Source organism: Nilaparvata lugens, chromosome 3 (genome assembly GCF_014356525.2).
Source record: "Nilaparvata lugens isolate BPH chromosome 3, ASM1435652v1, whole genome shotgun sequence".
In the NCBI taxonomy this organism is placed as follows: domain Eukaryota; kingdom Metazoa; phylum Arthropoda; class Insecta; order Hemiptera; family Delphacidae; genus Nilaparvata; species Nilaparvata lugens.
In genome coordinates, this window is record NC_052506.1 from 32,060,748 (window position 1) to 32,082,012 (window position 21,265).

General features: G+C 38.3%; 1 protein-coding gene across 1 annotated transcript in view; it reads right to left on the bottom strand.

The window, feature by feature from the left end:
• Positions 1-21,265, bottom strand: part of LOC111045986 (chromodomain-helicase-DNA-binding protein 7-like) — a 90,075-nt gene that overhangs the window by 63,240 nt on the left and 5,570 nt on the right. Inside the window, 9 exon segments of the mRNA XM_039423541.1 lie at positions 635-1,405; positions 4,207-4,377; positions 6,053-6,140; positions 6,714-7,091; positions 7,784-7,957; positions 8,669-9,327; positions 10,850-10,987; positions 11,639-13,007; positions 18,631-19,522. Of these exon segments, the coding sequence (XP_039279475.1) occupies positions 635-1,405; positions 4,207-4,377; positions 6,053-6,140; positions 6,714-7,091; positions 7,784-7,957; positions 8,669-9,327; positions 10,850-10,987; positions 11,639-13,007; positions 18,631-19,394 (4,512 nt within the window). The 5' untranslated portion in view covers positions 19,395-19,522.

Sequence of the window (21,265 nt, forward strand, 5' to 3'; positions counted from 1 at the left end):
AATTCCACAAGAATGCTTTTTTGAAAAGACTGTATCTCTGATTGGTTCTCGTGAACTTAATCACGGTTAAAATTTAACCGGCTTTTGTACTACCGGCACTAAGATTTATTTTTTCAAATGTAGTATATTGAATCTACCAACAAAATATAATCATAATCGAAATCTGTAGAACGATTCAAAATTTGCATTCTAAAGTTTTAATCATGAAAATTATAAAGCATAAAGCAAATCGATCATTTTAGTTCTATCATAGAGAAACAATAGCGTAAGTAGATATCCCATGGTATAGGGCGTTTATGTCGCAACTTTTACTGTTATCTCAAGCCGATTACTGTTGATTATTGTCGATTTTTACTGTTTTGACCGGGTAAGAGTTTATTAACGGCACAATATGAGAGAGTAGCAGCGTCATAAAGCTTCATGGGAAAGAACTACGTGGACTATCAGCTTGAGATAACAGTATAAGTTGCGACATAAACGCCCTATACCATGGGATATCTACTTATGTTATTGTTTCTCTATGGTTCTATGTTGTTATGAATAAATAGTAGATTCATAAAAAATATGAATTTCAAACAAAATATGAAAAGTGTGTATAAATGAACATTAAATAATTATTACAATAAATACTTACATTTTCGAAAATATTAGCATGATGAGCCATTTTCTGCTTGAACCTTTTAAGCTTAGCAGCGATTCTTTTATCGCCCTTGAAAAGTTCATCTTCAGTTTTCCACTCACAATGAAGATAGGAGAAATTGCGGTACTTGACATAGTATTCCTCAACTTCAATCACTTTAGTTTCAGATTTGACTGCTTTGGACACTTGACTATTTTCGACTGTATCGGATTGGTCAGTAGCGGTTGGTTGCATTTTGTCAGTGTTTGCATCAGTAGCAGTGTTTGAGTCAGTGGCGGCAGGGGGTGGCAGTGGTTCATTTGACGTTTCTGACGCTTCCACAACTGCTTCTGATTTTTCTTTTCCTTCCTCTTCCTCTTCCTCTTTCGCTTCTTTGTTCTCATCTTTCTCTTCTTCAAGGGCTTTGGAATCGGTGGACTTGGACTCATCCATTTCTGGTTGCAGAGCAAGAGAGCCATCTTCGGATTTGCCATCCTTTTCAACGGCCTCTTCATCAACATCCATTTTCTCTTCGTCTGGTTGATCTGTTTTATCTTCTTCAACTACTTCTTTCTCATCTTCTTCTTCATCTTTCTTTTCCACCTCCATCTCTTCTTCAACTTCTTTTTTGTCTTCTTTCTTGATTTCTTCATCTTCTAGTATCTTGTCATCTACACTTCCCTCCAGAGGTGTTACTTTGATTTCATCGTCAACCTTCACCTCTCTCTTCCCTTTACGAGCTGCCAGTATAAACTGAACAACCATCGAGTCTTCATCAGTTGTATTCTGTAAATCGAGAAAGACAATTGTCATTTTTTATAACTATTAAAATAAAATAGCCAATCTCTCAGTTTCCAATAAGGTAATCTATGAAACTTAATTTGAATTGAAGAGTTAAGGGAATGGAAGTTGAAGGACAGGGATAGAGCTGAAGAATACAGACGGTTGATAGCAATAGAAATGCCCAGGAGTGAGAATGGAGAAGTGGAGGAGGAGTGGATGCAATTCAAACGAGCTTTGGTAAATACAGCGGAGAAAGTATGTGGCAGGACATCCGGGAAAATTAAAGATAAGGAAACGGTATGGTGGAATGCACGTACGATTGAGGCTGTCAAAAATAAGAACACAGCCTGGAGAAAATGGTGGAGAACCAAGACAGAGGAGGACAGAGATGCATATAATAATGAAAAGAGAAAGTGTAAAAAAGTTATTGAAGAAGAAAAAGAAAATGCATTGGAAGGTTTTGTAAATAAATTGAGAGATCACGTGAAAGGAAATAGTAAAATGTTTTATAGGATAATGAAAAATAAGAAGAAGAAGAATGAGATGCCACAAAGAATGGAAGGAGAAGACGGGAGAATTGTAGAGAAGCCTGAGGAAATAAAACTGTTATGAGAAGAATATTTCAGGAAACTTCTAAATGGACAAGATGAAGACAACAACGAGGGAGAAATAGAGGAAGAAGGAAACAACCAGTGGGAGACAAACCAGGGTAATATCAGCTGGAAGGAAATGGAAGATGCAATTCAGAGAATGAGCAGTGGAAAGGCACCCGGACCTGATGAATTATCAGTCGACATGATTAGGGCAGCTGGACCGATTGGAATACAATGGTTTTACCGAGTTCTGAAATGCATCTGGAAAAACAAAGTAATCCCAGAGGCCTGGAAGAAAGGAGAAATAATTCCCTTGTTTAAAAAAGGAAGTAAGAAGAATTGTAAAAATGATAGGGGAATCACCTTGATGAGCCACTGTGCGAAGATCTTCGAAAGAATATTACTAAACAGAATCAGCCCAAAAATCGAGCTTGAACAAAGTGAGGAACAATATGGTTTTCGACCAGGCCGCAGTACAGTAGATCTTATATTCTCCATAAGACAACTGATGGAAAAGAGCTGGGAATATAATAAGAAGATTGTGATGCTATTTATAGACATAGAGAAAGCGTATGATTCAGTGGATAGGCAAGGTTTGTGGCAGGAAATGGAAAATTTTGGGATTGAGAAAGAACATATTGGCATAATAAAGGAGATGTATAGGGGATATAAGTGCAGAGTAAGAACACAAAGTGGTTGTACAGACGAGTTTGAAGTAAGGAATGGGCTAAAACAGGGAAGTATTCTATCACCAGCCTTGTTCAATGTAGTTATGGAAGGAATGAATAGACAAGTGAGAGAGGAAGTAGGAGAAAGGGATAAGAAAATGATATTTGCGAATGATATGATGATTTGGGGAGAAACAGTTGAGGATGTACAGATGCAGTTGGATGCTTGGAGCAGGGTTATGGAGAAATATGGTCTGAAAATAAGCAGGGAAAAGAGTGAAGTAATGGTTTTTGGAAGGGATGACAATTTTGCCGGAGATATCAGATTGAATGGAGAACCCCTGAAAAATGTTGGAAGTTTCAGGTACTTGGGCAGTGAAATTGCAGATGATGGGAGAATAAACCACGAGATAACTAGATTACAAAATGGGGGGGGGAATTTCTACCAAACAGTGAAACATTTGATTTGGGATGGAAAAGTACCAGAAAAGACAAAGATTATGATGTACAAGATGTATTACGTACCCATCATATTATACGGAGCCGAGACATGGACGATGACGGAAAGAGAGTGGAGTCGAATACAGGCAGGAGAAATGAGGTTCCTCAGGGCAATAAAGGGGAAGACACGAAGAGACAGAGTTAGAAATGAGGATATAAGAAGAGAATTGAACATGGGGAGTATAAGGGAAAAGGTTGAAAGTATGAGACTACGCTGGTTTGGGCACATGAAGAGAATGAGAGAGGATCGGCTGCCAAGGAGAATGGAGGAGATTAGGATTGAAGGGAGGAGACCAAGAGGACGACCGCGACGACGATGGACAGACTCAGTGGCCAACGAAGTGGAGAAGAGAGGACACCGATGGCGGCAGGTGGAGGACGAGCGATGGTGGGAGGACCGAACAAGATGGAGAGGCATTGTTAACACCCAGACCCGGCACTAGCTGGAACGGGACCCGGATATACATACATACATACATACAGTTAAGTTTCGTAAGTCAATGACATTTGATTGAATTTGATTAGAGGTCAAACACTATTTGAGAGATAGAGAGGATGTTGTTGGTAATTGATGAGACAAGACTAACAGTAAAATATTGCAAGTATTTCTGAATCAACTATATCATTCATGAAAAGATTAAATTATATTTATTGGAATTTGATTCAAAATAGGACCTATAAAGACATTGAGAAGCATTCAAATACTTGGAGGAGGAGGTTTGCTCAATCTGAGCAGAAGAATAATCCAAAACCTCAAAATTTAAATAAAAAAGTGCATCATAAAGAAAATCAGATAATTACGGTTATGAAAATCACATATTCCATTATACATTATTACCTTCCCTTTTGATCGGTATTGAAGAAATACCAATTTGAAATATGCTAAACACAAAGCTACTTATCTGAAATATCATTACCATAGTGCTTCAAATAAAAAATATATTAAATAACAGTTGCAACAGCCAAAAAATAGCACAGAAGGGGCGCGGGAAGCATAAGATTAATGGATAGCAACAATTAAACAACGATAAGTTTTACTTACAATATAGACAAAGTTTGGTTTGACAGTTCCATCAGCAGAGTCATCATTTGAACACTTTTTAGCAGAATCAGTCTTGGGAGACCGCGACTTGCCAGATTCTTCATCAGAGATAGCTAGCATTATGTCATCAACATATTTCTTTCTCTGAGTGTTCCTGGCCGATCGTCTCTTCTGTAAAAAATAATTCATCAAGTTTCGAATTTTCATGGGGTTCAAGAAGCACATGTCAACAATAACATTATACTAGCTTAAGCTTTGATCAAAAAGCACTTTTTGATTGTGAAAAAACATGTATAAAAACAATTACATTACATAACAGTAATAACATTAATTTTATGTTTTCTAGTTATTCTTGATAGAAAACATTAATTAAAAGAGGCTGTCGAAAAACCTACTGGTCTTTCATAAACCAAAATGGAACAAGTTTCTATTTCAGATTAAAGCTATTAATTTATTCAAAGGTGGCGCTCCGAATCTGCACAACAGACTGCACAAAATCGCATGTATTTAAGCGGGATGTTTTACTAATGCAGCTCTTTAGAACAGCTGCTATTTATTTTAAATAGCGTCACAGGAAAAACGGAATTAGCGAGCTGTTTGAATTGAAACCGTCTCATTTTATTTCATGTTCAAAAGTACTAAAGTTGTACAATATAGAATGAATAAAATACACAGCTATTTTTCTTGACCAGGCTCATGCAGTGTAATCGTTAATAGAAGCTGAGGAGTCAACAGACTTAGAAAAAATTCTCAATTCGACCAAACAATGCCAATTTCAACCAAATCTAGATCATAGCAAAATTGCATTTCATCCTCATAATACCTTTAATGATAATTATAAGTTGATAATTTGTAGAAATAATTGGCTATTTTGATCCACATAGGTTAATATTATTTTAATCCACATAAATAAATGCGAGGGCTATTCACAAAGTAACAAACGTTTCCATCTGACGCCGCTAGGCATGCGCCAATCACATGCTTCCAAGTACAGACATGTTCTCCTATTCAGTGGCTATCCAGCTGTACCAGCGAAAGTGACGTCACGCTGCGCATTGCTGGAGCATTCAAGTTTAAAATGTGTTTTGCAATTTCCGCGAGCTGTGAGGTCAGATATACGGTTTTTGTTAGCCAAACCCTTAAAACCGACTGAAATTTATCTTCAATTGTGCGAAGTGTACGGAAACGACGTTATGAATAAAAGTTTGGTCCGGGGATGGTGTATACAGTTCAAAAATGGCCGCACTAGCGTTCATGACAAGGAGAAGAGTGGACGATCGAGCGTTATCACAGATGAACTGGTTGCGAAAGTCGATTAGAAAATTCGGGAAAATCGCCGCCTTACAATAAGATCAGACCTTGCTCCAAGTGACTTTCACTTGTTGCCAAAAATGAAGGTTTGGTTAGCAGCAGAGCGCTTTGGTGACGACAAGGAATTGCAGTTGTGTGTCACCGGGTGGCTCAAGTCACATGCGGCGCAATTCTATGACCAAGCAATTTCAAAGCTCGTCCACCGCTATGAGAAGTGACTCAATCTGTTAGGTGACTATGTAGAAAAATATTACTTTTTTGCTCTTTCAATCGTATACATTACAATTGTCCCAATAAATCTTCTTCATTCATTTCAATACGTTTTCTACTTTCTGAATAGCCCTCGTATATCTTATCAATCTAATAAATTATTAAAAATAATTGGATACAGGAAATAAATTATTCGTATAGAATAGAGCAAGTGGACTGAATGGTGAATAGGCGTATATAGGTAACGAAGATTCAACGAATGCTGCATTAATTTCAATATTGAATAATCATCATTTGAAAGACAAGAACAATATTGTGAAACTACCTTATCATCTCCTTCAGGAGACGGTGGTGGAGTAGCATCTTCACCACCAGATTCTCTCTGTGTTGTAGGCTTGCTTCTCTTCCGCGACCTGCAATTTCATAAGCAATTAAAAAATACATTACCATAAAATAGGAAATATCACAAACAATAAAAGGTAACTATGATTAGCAATACTGAAGGTACTATAAGATCTAGTTGATAAAAAGCTCGAGACAATATGTTGTAATCAAATTAGAAATAAGATATATAAAGTTTCAACACAAAAATTACGTCTAGTTACTATTTATTTTAGTCTAAGTCGTCATTTCAGTGGTAAAACGTGATTAAAATTTGTGGCAGTTCGTGATGGATCACTAAATTCAAAATAATATAATTTAGAATAGCATAAAATAGACACCAATTTCAAATACAGTTCGTTTATTTCGAAGAATAGTTTATAAATCGAATGATTTTTCACTGAAAAAAGCGTCCCTCTTCAACACAAAATTCTAAGTTGAACTGATTCCTACAATTTCCACTATAATACCTGAGGCCTATCTTTATATTACTCAAGAATGAAGATTTCATTTGAAAGAAAACTTTTAAAAACTTAATAGCTCAATTAGATTGAAATTAGACGAGCAAACATAACCTTAACTGAAATAAAAGCGATAAATCTAACCTGCTGCTGCCGCCTGCTTTGGATCGGTTGCGATTTCTAGTGCGATCCCGCTTCTTCTTAGGAGTGGCCTTGACAGGTGTTGTGGTGGGCGTGTCCCCTTCATTGGTTTCAGGCAGTTTGTCTTCGGCCACTGACTCGTCAGCTGCCTCGCCGTCAGCTGCTTCGGCCTTCTTCTCGTCGGCTGGCTCTTCGCTGGCCTCGTCGGCTGTGGTCGCCTCGCCAGTAGTCGGCGTCGGATACGAAGGCAATGTTTCCGACAGATTCTCATCCATCGTCGAGCTCTCTTCAAGCACAGGTGTCGCATTTTCACCCACAAGCACTGCTTCTTCACCCACTTCTTCAGTGTCTTCATCTGACTTCTTCTTTTTCGGACTTCTCCTGTGAAATTGAAAAAATAACATCACAACTTATGGCAGTAGCTCAGATCATCTAGAGATTGATTGCAAAAATAAATATCAATATTAATTCATTTTCAAAGTATTCTAGTGGTCAAAATTTCTTTTCCCAATAAAAACGTGAAAATGTAAACTGGTTGAGTAGAAATGTTATTTATTGATTAGATTTAGTCTACAATAATTTATGATAAGAGAAGACACGTTAGTACGATTACTTTGGATTTCCTATAGTCAGGTTGAGATATCTCCACTTCTAAAGATATAAAATGAAATTCAACTGAAAATTTTGATCAATTAGTAGAATTGATGGTGATGTGAAATCTCTCCATAATAAGAAAACAAGGATATTGTCAAGGATTTTTAGTGAAATTTAAAAATATCCTTGTTTTCTTATTAAGAAAATTTTGAAGACAAATTCTTTCAAATAATCTCAGATCAATTAATATAGGTCAAAGTTTGTGCAAACTTTATAGCAACTCAAACTCACTGATCAAAGATCATAATATCTAGACGGTTTTATTTTAAATTAAGGTTTAATGCAATTGTGGACGAATGCTTGTTGTTTTAACTTGAGTTGTATGTATTGTCTATGAATAAATAAATATAAAATAATCTGAAAATAAAAATAAATATAACATAATGTGAAATGAAACATCTAATTAGCATTGTACCCACCTTTTGGGTTTGTCTTGACCATCAGTTGGTGTTTTGGGCTCCCGCTTCTTCCTCTCTCTAGGCGTTTTAGGTGTGCGTGGAGTTTTGGGAGTTCTAGGTTCTTTGGGAATTTTAGGCTCTTTGGGGGTTTTTGGCTCTTTTGGTACTTTGGGCTCCCTGGGTTTTCTTGGCTTCCTATAAAACATACAAACAAAATTATATTCATGAAGAGATATATTAAAGAAAGAAATTCAAAGAAAAATGTATCAATCTTGAATAAAATGTATACATATTGAATGGTAAAATAATAATTCCATGAATTACAATTATGCTGGAAAATTTGTTACTAAGCAATTCACAATTTGTTATTAAGCACATGAACACAATATTACGATCTCTAATCAACCGAATTACTGGAAATTTTACCCGACAAGCATCAATCCGACAATATTCGCCATGTGATTCAAGGTGGCGATGAAAAGTCCTAAATGATGTCGAGATCAAGGGATCATTCGAGATTTCTCTCAAATGATTGTGGTGATCAAACTCACATACTCAACACAACAGTAATTTATGTCCTCATTATTTATTCTATTTGATATAAACATGTACTCTGTAGTCTTTTATATTTTTATGTGTTTATATTAAAATGATGCATTATGTACATTGGATTATTTTACTCTTAATATTATTGTTTTATTGACATATATGGAGGAAACCTTAAATAGAGGTTTCCAATAGCATTGTTTGTGTCCTGAATGGAATGAAACCTTTATTCTATTATTCTGTTATTTTATTATGATGTATTTATAATGTATATTTTGACGTTTCCGATAGCATTGTTTGTATGCACTAAAGGAATAAAAATCATTCTTATTCATGAAAGAATGGGAATAGTGTGTTTACCTTGGAAGTTTTCCTTTCTTGCTAGGATCGAGTGTAGAATGGAGTGGCGGAGGTGGTTCCTCGTCTTCGGTGAAATTGAATACACTAGTTTCGGGCGCTTCGTAGCTTTTATTTACAATCATATCATCATCGTCGGATGGTTCAAGCTGAGGTGGGGGCGGCCCAGGCCCAGGCCCGGTAGGGGCAGCGACGGCCGGCGTCAGGACAGGAGGCGACATGTCCTCATCAAGGGTGGCGGGCGGAGGGGGGTCGACGGGGACGGGGGCAGGTGGAGGCGGTGCTAGGGGAGGCGACGAATCACAGCTGCTGTCCATGCCTGCGCCGAGGGGCGGCGAGGGAGGTGGCGGCACCGGGCTTGTCACCATTGGCAAGTGAGTGCCGCCCCCGGCTGCAGCCATCATGTCGACAGGCGGAATAGGTGGCATGACAGGCATGGCTGGCATAGGCACTGGCACTGGTACAGGCAGAGGCATAGGCACGTCCATGCCACCGGGCGCCATCTCTGGGTGCGGCATCATGTGAGTTGGAGGCATCGGATAGGGCATTTGCTGCTGCTGTTGCTGCTGCTGCTGTTCTTGTGCTGCTTTCTTGCGACTTTTGCGCGGCCCTCTCGGGGCTCCACTGCCTCTGCCGCGTCCTCTGCCTCGCCCTCTCCCCTCCTGTAATACACACATTATATATTCTAAACGCCATAAAAAATAACAAGTTATATTCAACAAATATTATTCAGCTGTACCAATTACTATTCAATTTACCAATAGTCTTCCATGCAATTGAGCGACATCATAATCTCCTTGATATAAAGCATGAGATAATAATTTTTGTTTTTCATTTTCACTATCATGATTTTAGTGTCATTCATAATCATATGATAAATCTCATCATGGAATGATTTATCATTTTTCAATACTTATTAAATGATCTACCATCTATTTTTCTTCTTGAATAAAATTGAATGTTTTGTAAAAATTTGCTCGGTAAATTGGACACATTTTATAAAGTGGAAAAACATAACCTTCTTTCTGGACTAGTATATGAATCAAAATTCTGGGGAGGGGCAGTTTCGAGCTGTACCTGATGGTCCTCCCCCAATCATTTTAATAAATCTTAAGTACCTTGAATCAATAATGTTAATTATAAAAATAATAAGACGAGTCATTAACTTGATGCATACAGGGATAATACCGGGTGAGCATAATTATTAACACATTTCCTAGGTACAGAAAATAAAACATTATGAGCAAATATAATATAATATTATAAATAATCACATAATATTTCCCTTGTAAACCCCAAAAAGTACAACGGCTTCTCTTGCATAGTAAACACTGCTAGTCTGACGCTCTGTCACCCCCACCATGGAGCAGACTCATTTCAACGAAGATCATAACAATTTAAACTGTTTTTCTCAAAAATAAGGGCTTGATTACTGCTTGCAGATTCAATTCACCTAGAAAATTAGTTCGATGGTTGATGCTCACCCAATTCTTCCCAAGTCACAGATTACAAGTAATAATAATATTAATCTTACGTCACCCCATAATTTAGAATGCGATTGCAGTCCAAGTAAAAAATCAGGTTACTAATAGGGTAATTTATCAATTGAAGTTAAGATTATATTGCTAAATAACATGAAGACTACTCAAAACATTAATCAACTTATAGAATTACTGTACGTTAATCAATCTGCAGAATATGAAATCAAATACAGGAAGTTCATTTTTTATCAAATTAAATGCAAATTTATTTTGAATGAGCGCCATTCTGCATGAGATTTACAGTTTCTGCTCAAAAATTTTACACATGCAAAATACTTAATAGAACAAAAGCTACAGTTAATAGTTGTTACTATGGTATTTGAGTATGAATATTATCTAAATACAAAACGCACAATATCCAATAGCAAAGACAGTTGTTACAAGCATCACTTTAGTACTGCAGGTTTAATTCCATATAGGTAGATAGAATAGATAAGCCTCGAGTGAGAACGAGAAGCCTGGGATGAGAACTCTAAATTGAGTAAAATTAACGTTAACAGATTAATTTTTATGTAAATAGAAGGCACGCTAGCACCATAGAAGCATTATTGAGTGAATATTACGATCATCATTACTCTAATATTATACAATCCTCAATTTTTATTGGAATAAAAGTAACTAGACAAAAAGCAAGAACAAGTACCGGCGGCATAGGTGGGTCCAGGCCAGTGGCGCATGCATTGTACATGGGACTTTGAAGTAAGCAGTGAGGTCCTCCCATACATTGATCATTAGCTTCATGTGCTTGCAACATTCCTATTCGTTCTTGCAAACTGACCATCTGCAAAAATCAAAGTGATTTATAAGCAGCAATTTAAAAATGAATACTTCAAATAAGATACTGCAAAAAAGTATTTTAACTCCACTAAAGAATCGGATCGACCCTTCATTGGCTTTGAATAAAACACCAATAAAAAATTCAATCAGCATTTGAAAAAGTCATGAAAATCAGAAAATCAGTATGAATATTATTTGAACTCACTCTTATCTCAAAGTACATAAATAAGACTAACTTATAGCAGAGTAGATATTTTTTTCTGTCTTTAGCAGCACCTACGAAAGTAACTAAGGACACAGTAGTATAATTTTTTTACGATTAACTAATTTCTTCAGACTTCAGTATTCAATCGCAATTGAAGTATTTCGACTATTCATCAGTATTTGATGATTGAAACCGTTATTGAATTATTCAGCAGTATCCGGTAAATGCCTGATCTCTAGAATCGATGAGTAATCAGTGATTCATCCTATTACAAGAAACAATATAATGTTTTCTTCTCAATCAAATTTATTCAAGAATTTTGATCAACATGCAAAGCACAGAAATAGAAGGAAGGTTATTCTAAACCCTTCAATGTTTACAGTATTGTCAACTAAATAACAGATACTCAAATTTAGGTTTATAATTGAAAAATCAAGTATCAATAATTACCCGGTGTTGATTTTCTGGAGCAGGAGGCATACAATATATCTCCTGAAGCTGCTGTTGCAGGGCGGCCATTTCTTGCTGATGACTGATTGGAGATTGATACATAGGACGGCTAGGCTCAGGATATAGGTTGGGGGGAATTTCGTTGGCCTGGGGAGGCATAGGCGGCATCTGTGCAGGTTGGCTCAAAGGAGTCATCTGAGACTCATGCTGAGGAGACATCATATCATCCATTTTGTTTCCATTGTGGTAAGGTAGAGCGTCATAGCCTGGAGCGGACACCATACCTCCAGAGGAGACTGGATCCAGAGAAGGTTGACTCTGTTGTGGTTGCATCTGTTGGGCTGCTGCTGCTTGCTGAGCATGCAGTGGGCCAGTTGATGGGTCGAGCGGCATCCCAGGGCTTGAGTCGGAGCCCTGCAGCGAGGGAGGCATGTGCGTAGGCGAAGAGAACTTTTCATGCGGTTGAGAGTATTCAATTCCATTGTTAGTTCCGCCTGAATCATTGACAGAGGGGCCGGAAGACATACTCAAGTCAGGTTGCAGTTGTGAGGGCACTCCCAGCTGCCCTGGCCCTGGCCCCGGCTGCATTGAACTGGTTGGATGGGGCTTGGGAGGCTCCATCGGCCTGGTGTCTTCTGATATGGCTGGATAGGCTGGCATGCCTTGCGAGTCGACCATGCCAGCCATGTTGCCATTGACGGGCGTGCGAGGCGGCGGCTGGGCCCCCCACTGCTGAGGCATTGCACTTCGGTAGGCAGGGTAATCGGTGGAGCTGGCACTGACTGGAGGCATGACCATCTGCTCGAGCTGCTGCAGCGTGCTCTGCTGGGCATACGGAGCGGGCGATGAGGTCGATGACTTGGGCGTGAGCGACGTGGCTGGCCGAGGCGACAGCGTGCTCTGCGAGTGCGGGTGCGGCGATAGAGTGCTGGACTTGGCCGGCGACATGACGGGGCGTGGCGACATCTGTGGTCGAGGCGACATCTGCGGTCGCGGCGACATCTGCGGCGACAATTGCGGGTATGGAACTGTAGGCCTGTATTGCGGCTGTGGACTGCCCTGGCTGTGTGTTTTCGACGGCATTGTGCTGGCCGTTGGTACAGGGTATTGTGATCCGCCGGCAACCTCAATACCAATTGGCCTGGGCATCTGCTGCTGAGGCTGTTGCTGCTGCTGCTGTTGTTGTTGTTGCTGTTGTTGTTGTTGTTGTTGTGCAAATGCTTGATGAGTCATTTGATTCGGATGAGATTGCATGTGGTTGTATGAAGACTGACTTGGAATGTCTCCCATCTGTTGTGGATGTTGTGATTGATTGGGGTATTGCATATGATGAGATGGCATTCTCGGGGCTTGCGGATGCACTGGATACCTGACAACAAAATACGAACTTCAATGTTGTAATGTGTTATAGTGATAGAGAGCATCTACAGTTTGAAAAAATCTAGAGTTTTTAAAAATTAATAGATCGTTCTGAACAGGCTATTTAAAGCAAAGGGTCTTGATAAAGGGAAGTTGATAAAATATTTTTATAAAAATGAAGGTGTAGGGATAATGTGTACATCACGGGACAAAAATAATCTTTACAGCTCGGACGACATACATTCCCTTCATGGAGAAAATGTTGCGCTTTAGTTCCTAGATTTACAAATAACTATTTTTCTTAGGTGTCGAAACAACATAATATCCTGAATGCTAAAACGATTCATAGGAGATATTATAGCTTATGCAATTCAAGACTTCAAAACTCTGAATAGCTTCTAATGGTAATAACAGATAAAAAAGATAAATATAACAGAAAAACTAAAAAAGTATTTAAAGTTACGGGTTTACAACCCAAAAATTAGACAAAGCATTAATTGTCGCAAATCTATATTCATCATCTTATAATAGGTCCAAGTAAACTTGCAAGTTGCATGTAAGATTGGATTTGGCTATAATAATGTGTGGAAAAAATGTTTGACGAGCCAAAATGTTGGAACCGATTTGCGAAAAAAAATTATAAGAGCATGCGCCACATAAATTAATGGGGTTGCTATATTATATTGTTGTGTAGACACTTTTGCAATCCATACAAAAAATTGTAATTTTTATAATTCAATAAACCAATCCAATACACACAGCTCAAACATTAAACACACCTCAATAAATTTCTAGAAGTTCCAACCTGTCATTCTTATCAACTGTCAAATATTTCCACTTCAGACTCTCTCTTCAGACTTCCAGCTTCATTTAGAATACAAAACGAGTCAACACAAATAGCTAAAAATCATTTTACAAGAAATGGAACACAATTTTATAGTGGAAAAAGGACAAAGCATCCTAAAAATGGTCATCCTCATAATTCTTTATGTCATAAAATTCCAATTAAATAAATATATAAGTTATATTTATAGATATAATCATCCGCAGTTAATTTTAAGTTTTGTGTTAATGTGTGTGCGTGTGAATGTGTGCAAGAGTGATTATAAATTGACATATTGATTTATTTTATATTATATTAAAGTGTCCCCACACAGGGAATACATATTAGAAATTAGGAAACAATATTGTATTTGCTTTTTATGATGTATTTGATTGTTTATTATTTTTAATAAAGAAAGAATGTAAAGAATAAAGCGTATTGTTCAATATCGAGAAATCACTTCAACTTATGTATCTTTACAAGATTTTTTTGTAAAAACCTTTCAGTTGATGGTTAAAGACATTTTAACATGTGATTAGTTGATCTAAACCTTTAGTTAGTTCTTTCAAACCTATAAATAGATAATATATTTTTATATCCTATCTATAGTCCGTGCAAACCTTAGGTACAGGGCTTTACAGCTCAAGTTCTTACGATAATAGAAGCGCACTGTGTCTGAATTACCTGCATTCGCATTCTCTTTTGCGCTCTTCCTTCACGCAATTAGCTCACAGGCTTTCTGGATCCTGTGTAATCTGGCAGCACGTTAATCGATAAACGCAATGATGCAATCTAAGTTTTATATAACAGTTGATACTCCTCTTCTGTCGGTGGAGCAAATGAGACTAGCGAATAGTGTTGTTTTGCCTTTTGGATTGGATATTGATAGCTTACAGCTGCTTATTGAGGAAAATTGTAGTTTGATGGATCAATTGATTGCCGTAGGAGAGGAGTTAGAGATGACAAGGGAGGCGCTTACTCGTTTGCAGGGTTTAAGCGATAGTTTAGGGAATGTTGAGCATAATTCTGTCAGTGCTGGTTTGGTACATTGCTCTCTATTCCAGGAAAGTCCTTCGATTAAAATATGGTCTGATAGTCATGGTAGGGGTATAAATGAGCTGTTGACTAATCGGTTACCTTCCAATACCAGATGTTATTCGTATGTTGCAGCAGGGGCGCCTCTTGAAATTCTGATTGAAAAAATGTTAGATAAGAGGGAGATTGGTGAGACAAAAAGAGGTGATTTTGTTGCTTTGATTGGGGGCACGAATAGTTTTGCTCATGGTTCTTACTCCCAGGATAATATTGACAACTTATCAGTAAAATTGTCCAAAGTGATAAATAGCTACAGTCATACCAACCTCATTCTTGGCACAGTCCCTTACAGATACGATCTTCCAGGGAGCTCTGATGAAAATCGTGTTATTAGTTGTGTGAATAGGGCTATAAGATGTATTCCTTATCATTACCCGCATTTGTCAATTAGGATTATTAATTTATGGAGCTACAATAGATCTATGCATACCAACCACGGTCTGCATCTCAACAGAAAGGGAAAGCTGAGGCTAGCTAAGGATTTTCTGAATATAGTTGCTGAGTTAACTTTGGCAAAAAATAGTCTTCCTTCTGAGAGTGTTAAATCTTTTAGTCACGTGAATGACAGGTCTGCACACGTACGCATGTCACCAGCTGGCCAGTCTTCATCAATGATTGATGGACAGGCTCTACAAGCTCTTCAAAATTCCAGTATTTTTTTTTTTTTTTTTTTAGAACCGGTAACCTAAGCCCAAGTGGTGGGTTAGATAATTTGGGCAATGATACTACCATTATGAGTCTCAACATTCAGGGGTTTATGGGTAAGGTTGAGTCTCTGGAAGCTGCTTTAGTGACTGAAAATTGGCAACCAACTATGATTTGTTTGAGCGACCACTGGCTGAGAAGGGATAATTGTGGGGTTTTGAGCTCTCTTGAGGGGTATTCAGTGAGATCAGCATTTTGTAGAGAAAGTAAGGCAAGAGGGGGAGTTGCAATCTTAGTTAGGGATGATATTTCTGTCACGGTTAGAGAGGATATTAATGGTTTTTCTTCAGAGAAGGTGTTCGAAGTTGCTGCAGTTGAGTCCGAGGGATTGTGTGGTGGTAAAAGAGAATGTTCTGTTGTAGTATCTCTCTATAGAACACCGGATAGTTCTTTGGATGACTTCTTTTCGCGACTGGATACACTTCTTTGCAGATTGAGTTCGGATGTCATGCGGAAGAATATTTTTCTATGTGGTGATTTTAATATCAATGTCTTGGATCATTACTCGATCCAGTGCAAACAATTCATTAATGTGTTCTCTTCTCATGGGTTTACTCTTTTGATCAATAGTCCAACAAGAATTCAATCAGGGCCGTTTTATACTACATCAACTTGTATTGACAACATAATAACCAATGTTGTATCTGAGAGCGTTGTGGGTGGGGTGATTGACTTGGGTTTGTCTGATCATCATGCGATTCATGCGATCATCATGAAGATTAAAAAGAATAGTTCAATAAAAAATGGTTGACTCCAGGTTTGAGGATCTCACTTAAAACAAAAAGAGAGTTGTTAATGTCTTTGAAGAATGATGCAAGGCGGGATCCTAGCTTTCATTTATATGTTAAAAAGTATAGTAAGGTACTGAAAAAAACAATTACTTTGGCCAAGAAAAAATATCTTGATAGTGTGATTAAGCATTCGGATAATGTTACAAAGGCTACTTGGCAGGTAATAAGGAATACTATGGGAAATTCATCTTTCAAAAACGAATGCCCAAAATTGTTTGCGGATGGAGTTTTGGTTGACGAGCCTGTACAGGTTGCAGAATGTTTCAATGACCACTTCAACAGGAAATCCAAAGCACATAGGTGCAACTTAGAGGACATTAAAGAGTACCTACAAGCATTTAGACAACATAGAATAGAGAATAATAGGGGTATTAGACAGTTCAGATTTCAACCATTATCGGAAGGGCAGGTTCTCAGGATAATGACAGGCTTAAAAAATAAGAGTTCAGCGGGGTGGGATGGCATTCCTATATTTATCATTAAAAAGTCATGTAATCTCATACTTAAGCCTCTAACATACTTGATTAATCTCTCTTTTGATACTGGACATTTTCCTGACTTGTTGAAATACGCTGTTTTGAAACCTTTGTACAAGAAGGGGGATAAGAATGATGTTGCTAATTTTAGACCAGTAGCTCTGCTCTCATCTTTCTCGGAAGTTTTTGAACGGGCTTCTCAGCTCAATAATTTTTTTGAAAAATCCTCTCTTTTTTGCAAGTCACAGTTTGGATTTAGAAAGGGCAGATCCATTGAAGATGCTGTTTTCGGAATTAACCAGGGGACACTTAAGGCTAGGGATGACTCTGAACAGGCTCTGGGTATTTTCTGTGACTTGTCGGGAGCTTTTGATAATGTTCAACATGATCTTCTATTGCACAAATTGAAATATTATGGTGTAAATGGGAAAGAATACTCATGGTTCCAGTCATATTTATCGGGGAGGTTCCATAGAGTGTCAATATCTGTTGGTAATGAAACATGCAGCTCTTCTTGGTTACCTATGTCTCAGGGAGTACCGCAGGGTTCAATATTGGGTCCCCTCTTATACCTGGTCTATGTTAATGACATCGAGAGTCACGTCAATTTCAAACTCTCTCTTTTTGCGGACGACACTACAGCTTTAATCACCAGTAGGAACAGTGAATGTTTGATAAGAGAGGCTGAGAGGTGTCTTGCTGAATTAGATTCGTGGTTTGTTCAGAATAGTCTTAGTTTGAACTGCAAAAAAACTAAAGTAATTCCCTTCAGTAGAGACTATAAAAGTTTTGGAATAAACTTGAATAAGCAAAGTAGAGTTGAAACTTCTGATTCCACGACATTCTTGGGTCTGATGATGGAGAGTGATTCGAAGTGGAAGCTTCATATTTCTCATGTCACTGGTAAATTGAATAGAGCCTTGTTTGCATTAAGAGTAATGGCTAGAGTAGGGAGTGAAAAAACTGTTCTTTTTGTATATCATGCTTATTTTCTGTCAGTTATGAGATATGGAGTTATTTTTTGGGGAAAAAGTATAGAGAATAATGGAATATTCATACTGCAGAAGAAAGCCATTAGGATAATTTATAAGATTAATACAATGCGCTCTTGCAGACCTTATTTTAAAGAAAAGAGATTGCTGACGGCTCCTGCTATTTATATATTAGATTTAGCAATCTTCGTTTTTAAAAATAGACGAATGTATGAGGGGAACCAGGTGAGTCATCCCCATAATACTCGATTTAGAGGTTTTGTTTACCCACATCACAGACTAAGCCTGCTGGAGAGTGGCCCGTTTTATATGGGAATGAAAATATTTAATTCAATCCCATCTCACTTAAGAGAAATTGATGGCTTGAAGGAGTTCAAAAAACACTCAGGGAATTCCTTATTGTATTGTGTCCGTACAGGTTAGCAGACTTCCTTGTTGAATAGTGTTTGATTGATGTATGTTATGTGGGATCTGTAGTGTTGAAATAGGAGGGATGGTAGATATTAGATTAAACTTTGACGTGTCATATACTGCGGGATCGTTGCTCCCTTAATGCAGTTCAGTAATTGTGACGAACAAGAAAAGTAAAGTAAAGTATATATAAACTATAAATACATTATAGCATTTGATTAGATATCTTTTTCATTTTACATAGTGTATTTCCAGTTATCTCATCAATATAATTATAACAAGTATAAATTAATTTGAAGACGTCATAAGATGAAGTATTCAAGAAATGAGTGGTACTTACCCTGAATAACCCGATGAAGCTCCAGGGTAAACAGGATAGGCTTGCTGCTGCTGAGGCTGCGGTTGCTGAGGTTGCGGCTGCTGCTGTTGGCGGGGATAGGCCGAGGGGTGCGACGCCATCATCGAGTGCTGCCCAGCGCCGTACTGACTCATCTTCTGCTGAGCCGAGGCCATCGAGTTCTCCTGCTGGTACATGTGCTGCTGCCTATAAGCATTTGGTGTCATCTGGTTGTAGTGGCGCATGGGCGCCCCGGGGTAGCCGCCCCACTCGGCCGCCTGCGACTGCTCCATCGAGTACATGTTGTCGGGAGGCACACCGTGACCGTAGTGGCCTCCGCCATACTGGGCAGCCGACGCCCGCCGCATGTCATGCTGCTGTTGTTGCTGCATCATGGGGCGACCGTAGCCGGGGGGCGGCGCACTACCCGGCGGACACATGCCGCCCCTGCTGTGGAACGGGTCTGCTGCCGCCTGCATGTGGTTGGCTGAGCCAAAGTCTCCTCCGAACGAAGCCAGCTTCTGCAGCGGCGACTCCTGCTGCTGCTGCTGCTGCTGCATTGGATGCGCGTGGCCGTGGCCGTAGGACGACTGGTGGTGGGGCGGGGGCGGCTGGTAGGCGGCTCCTGCCCCTCCACCTCCCCCTCCGCCGCCGCCTCCGCCTCCATCACCACGTGGTGCTGGGTCGAAATTGTCCGATCCAAGGTCAGCAAGGCCATCAAGCATGCTCCCACTGACATCCTCTCCAAATAAATCGTATGAATCCATAACGTGGCCAAAACGCTCACATTAGACCCACAAATCTCCTGAGCTGAGACCAACTCAACTCAGTTGCCTTCATGGCAATATCTTTATCACGTTTTATCTTGTCAATTAACTGCCAAAAGTTGATGAACCTGTAACAAAATAACATGAAATTACTTTCTCTGTCAATAAACAATTTCTTTCCACAAGTCAAATGATTTGAAGAATAAATAGTCGATAGGTTTTCTTCTCGAAACAGATTCCTCACAGTATAAACAGATCTAATGGTCCAAATGAGCGTGTCTCGCCATTTGATATTGTAAAATCGACTGTATGCTTGGTATAGTTTCAATTTTTCTATTCAAATTAAATTCAATCAACTGTTATTCACCACCTGAGTATTCAGGTTGAGTCCTAGATAGATAATTTCAAGAATTAATATAGTAAAAATGGGATAAGTATTATAAAATTTGGAAGAAAAATATTTTCTTAGTTATTTTTCCAATCTACAGAGTTGGACAATGAAATATTGAGGATTTGGAATAGCTGTTAGATACTCATATTGAACTAAACTCAAAAAATACTTGTTTTTAGTACGGAAAATATGTGTTAGATGGCGTCCGTAAACACTCATGTAGACGTTGTAACAAGTTATCCATAAACCTCTGAAGCGTTGCACGTGCTAATGCTCCAATTTCTTGTGTTGATGTATGTACACAAGGTTTGAGGTAACCCCATAAAAAATAGTCACAAAGTCACGGACCAATAATGAAGCTTCGACTAATACCACAGCAAGCAATCAATTATTCGCCATTGATACAAGAGCAGAATTTACGAACAGAGAAGTTCTATCTTCACCAACGATTCCTCCACGGCAGATAAGGCAAGCTATATCTTACACGGCATTCTGTTATCAACTTCTCACATCTATAAGATAAAACAGACGCCATTTTTCAACTTTTGTTTTCCGTACGTAATTGATGTTACAATTTTTCCCCTCTCACTTATCATAAAAATGGAAAAATCCATGGTTGACACTTGCAGAAAAAATATCGAGTTTCTTCAAAAATGAGATTTTATAACAGCTATTCCAAATCCTCCAACTTCAACTTGTCCAACCCTGTATAACCTGAGACCGCCTTGTTGAGGCGGCTCTACATGGAACAGTGAATTCCAAGATCATTATCAAAGTGATAATGAAAAATCTCAACACTACAATTTACATTTTCCTTGAGGCAACTTTGCATGTGGGGCCGCCTCAAGGTAGGTTTTCTATCATGCGGATGCAGATTTCGGAAAAGCGGTAGTCGCGAACATTCAAATCCATAAACAATTTATATTCGTATTGCACCGAATCTTACACGATGATAACATCATTCCATTTACTATTATATAAAATATATTTTATAGTTATTTTTTCTAGTTCTTTTTACTAATTTTGAATTTTTGTTCGGATACGTAAAGCTTTTTCACGTGACCGAAAACCTATCTTTAAATCATTATGAATAACATCTAGTTTAGTTAGGGTATTAACGTCATCAGTTATTAAGGGGTGTGAAATGGCACCATATGGACTCATTCCAAGTGAATTTAATACCCAATTCTATTACATGGTGGTTTTACTAAGCTGAACTGGTTAACTGAATGTAAGTACGTAGGATTATTAGACACTGAACCTATTTTTCTTTTGAACCTGAAATTATTAGACTACTGCAACTGCAGAAAAATGAAAAAAAAAATCATATTTTTTGTAAGTTGCTGCATGCTTCGACGATGAAGGAAGATGAGTAACAATATTAATGAGTTAACTTATTTCTTAATTTTAAAATAAGCACTATATCGAATGAGTTAAAAAGGTGTAATTTACTTAATGTCAATTTACTATAATTCTTCCG